At 43.0% G+C, this 3235-nt stretch overlaps 1 protein-coding gene across 2 annotated transcripts in view; it reads left to right on the top strand.

Annotated features, from left to right (window-relative positions):
* Nucleotides 1–449: 449 nt before the first annotated feature.
* rfx7b (regulatory factor X7b) overlaps nucleotides 450–3235 on the top strand; it is an 18739-nt gene continuing 15953 nt past the window's right edge. For both annotated transcript variants that reach the window (XM_014013565.1, XM_014013566.1), the window contains exon 1: nucleotides 450–1121. In XM_014013565.1, coding sequence (XP_013869019.1) covers nucleotides 991–1121 — 131 coding nt within the window. In that variant the 5' untranslated portion in view covers nucleotides 450–990. The remainder of the gene's footprint in view (nucleotides 1122–3235) is intronic.

The following is a 3235-nucleotide window of genomic DNA, read 5'->3' on the forward strand; positions in this document are numbered from 1 at the left end:
ACAAAACCAAAGCGTAAGTATGAAGAGGTATAGGTGAACCTTGTTAACCTGAGAAGAAGGCAGCACTGTGGTCAATAAAAGTACATTTGACTAAAGAGTATTACTGTATGAGAGCTCTGACATCACTATAATGTTTTTATTGTGTGACTGGCAGTCTTATTACTTTAAAAATAAAACCTGTTGCACAGATTGAGCTTAATGTTGATGGAGTTCAGCGATCCAGATGTGTCCTTAAAAAACTGTGCAACCCTTTTTTTTTTACTGTAAATGTCTTTTTTCTTTTCCTAAGAATACAATCTTTCACACAAAATTGCAAGCTTGTGCAATTTCTAGACTCACAAAGTTATTCTTTAGTTTACTAGTTGTAACAGTGCAGACAAAAAGATAATATGACATATTCATATAGACCTAATATTTACCTGACCTTACATCAAAGTGATCTGATTTGTTTTGAGTACAGTGGCTGTGAGCTAAACGACTTTATTTTAAAATTTCTTCCAATTTTTTTCATCCATATTATTTTTCGGAATGTTGACTTCATAAGAAGACAACAACATGCCCTATAGGAGAAGTAGTTGCATGTCTATAGAATGATTTGTTCATGACTCTCGCGCTTTTATTTTGCAGGCGACATCATCTCAACTTCCGGTCTTCCGGTGCTGTCTGCGGACGTCTTGACGCAGCTCCTCGGCTCGTCTGAAGCTGCTGCCTGGCTGCAGCAGGCGTGCTATTTGCTGCAGCGGAGAGAGGCTCCTGAGCGAAATGCCTTTTTGTCCGGCCGGCTGGGTGTTTGTTTCTCTGGTTGTGCTCCGCGACGGTCTGATCGCAGCGTTCGTAGCCATGCTCCGCGGTGGATTCAGCGGGCTGGTCCTAGCTGCCTGAGCCGCTCCAGCAGCGGTGGGGTCCGGGCGCAGAGCGCTGCAGCAGCCGGGGGATGAGGCCTACTGCTGCTCGTTAAAGCTCCCCCACCAACCAACCCCATCCAGCGCGATGGCTGATGAGCAACAACAACAACCTGGTCAGAAGCCTGCCTCGGGATTAGGCTCCCTCCCAGCGCTCGTGCCAGGACTCCAAGGGCCCGAGGCGAACGCGCTACAGTTCAAAATAAAGAATTCCATTTGGTAAGGATGATCCAGGAGCAGCCGCCTGTCTCTCCGTCCTTTTAGCTGGGGAGGGAGGCACTGACTGCCGCACAAAGCGGCCGAGAATAGCACCGCTATTCCCCGGGCGAAGCTCGCACGTTGAGCCTAAACTCGACCGCGGGGAAGCCCCGAGCCGCTGTTCGGGTCACGTCGCTGCGTTTAAGGCGGTGAAAGACGGGCTAGCTGCAGCAGGAGTAGCTCTGATCATTAGCATGAAGCCACTGGAGGCCATGTTGTAACGGATGAGCCCAAACCCACCGGTGTGGGTGCTGATGCTCAGGATGACAGGTGTCAAAGCAGACACACAGGGATGGAGCTGCAGGAAGCTGTCATCACCTGAGAAATGTTTGCTTCAGATGCATTTTTTTTTATTATCTTACAGTGTTCACTTACATTACATCCAGCCAGATGCAGAGACAGATGTTTCCTTCAATTTACAGAACACAGAAGCAGTTTGCAGGTACTCGTTACAAAGTAAATAAATAAATAAATAAATCATGACAATACTAACATGCAAGTTAAAATGTTAGAAGCACATTTTTTTCTGACTGCTTAAAAAGCCAAAGTGATTGAAAACAGCTCAACAATGGCAATGTCCAACAGTTTCACTGTATTACGACATATTTACGCTCATTGTATTATTATTTTTTTTTTTTTGGTAAAGACTACATATAAAAGTGCTTTGTTTACATTGAGTGCATACCTGCATTTCAGGATTGCATACGTGGGGAAACTACCAGTGTAAGATTCAAACTGCACCGTTTTATTGTTTGCAATGAGAACCTTTTAATGACAATTAACCTTCAAGTACAAACATTCTTTCAGGTGTTTTTTCCTGATTAAAAACATGAAATTTAAACAATTATTCAGACTCTAATCAAACATTTATTTTCTTGCATTGACAATCTTTAATTTTTTTAAAATTAAATATTTAGTAATAAACCCTTGTTCACTCGTTATTCACTTCATTCTGGGTACATTTCTTTTGCTCTGAAAAATGCTGATTTCTACTATCCCAACCCAGCTGCCCAGGAAATAATCATTTTTATTATTAGAGGACAGAAACATCACAGATGTGTTTGGACCTGAGTGAGCACACAGACCACACCTCCTGTTACTGAAGTATTATTTATGATTGCTGTTTTTTATTTTGTGTCTGACGTGTGAGTTTTAATGTGTGCTCGAATTTGCTCTCATTACATTAAAAATATTAATACAGTGTGATGGATTTATATACGCACATATTTTAGCTGTGTCAGCTTCAGGATGTAAATTGGAGGCTACACAACTGGCGGCCCGGGGGCCACATCAGGCCTGCGGGTGACCTCCGTCCAGCCCCGCCATAGAGCTGATTTGAAATAAAACTAGATTTTAAATCAGGAAGACAAAATCCTTGAGAGAAGCATTCAAAAAGGCTAAATTAAAAAATCTTTCGGTCGGCTAGGTGATCGTGTTATATAGATGATCTACGACAGGACAGTTTACTAAACTGCTCATTGTTTCTCAAAGCCACCAGTTCAGGAGCTGGACCCAGCAGGCCTCAGTGTTAAGACTGAAGCTTTGTGGATCGTTTTGACCCAAAGGCAGCAGGAGGGGTAAAATAAAACAGGATTTTAAATCATAATTTCAATTTAAATGACAATAAAAGCTGCGTGTTTGGCCCCTGAGCTGTTTGCTCTCATTTACTGCGGCTAATAGTTGAATAGCCCTGATCTAGGTCTCACTACTTTTCATGAAGCCTCGGCCTCCCTCGGGAGTTCTGTGGGCTGCAGCCGGGTCTGGAACCACTTCTTAGTTGATCCGTTGCAGCCAAACTTTGCCTCTGAGGTCGCTGTATTTGGGGTTTTTGTTTTAGCCTGCAGGTGTCTTTATAATGGATGTCTGAGCTAAGGTTGCACAAAAAAAACCCATCAGATAAGAGCAGATTGCATTGATGAAACTCCGATTTTGGATTATAAATCTCTATCCAGAAATCTTCTTTTCCTCCTTGTTTACACACACACACACACACACACACACACACACACACACACACACACACACACACACACACACACAGAGTAGGTCCTTCCTGTTTATGTGTGACATAAAGG

Source organism: Austrofundulus limnaeus, unplaced genomic scaffold (genome assembly GCF_001266775.1).
Source record: "Austrofundulus limnaeus strain Quisiro unplaced genomic scaffold, Austrofundulus_limnaeus-1.0 Scaffold104, whole genome shotgun sequence".
Lineage (NCBI taxonomy): Eukaryota > Metazoa > Chordata > Actinopteri > Cyprinodontiformes > Rivulidae > Austrofundulus > Austrofundulus limnaeus.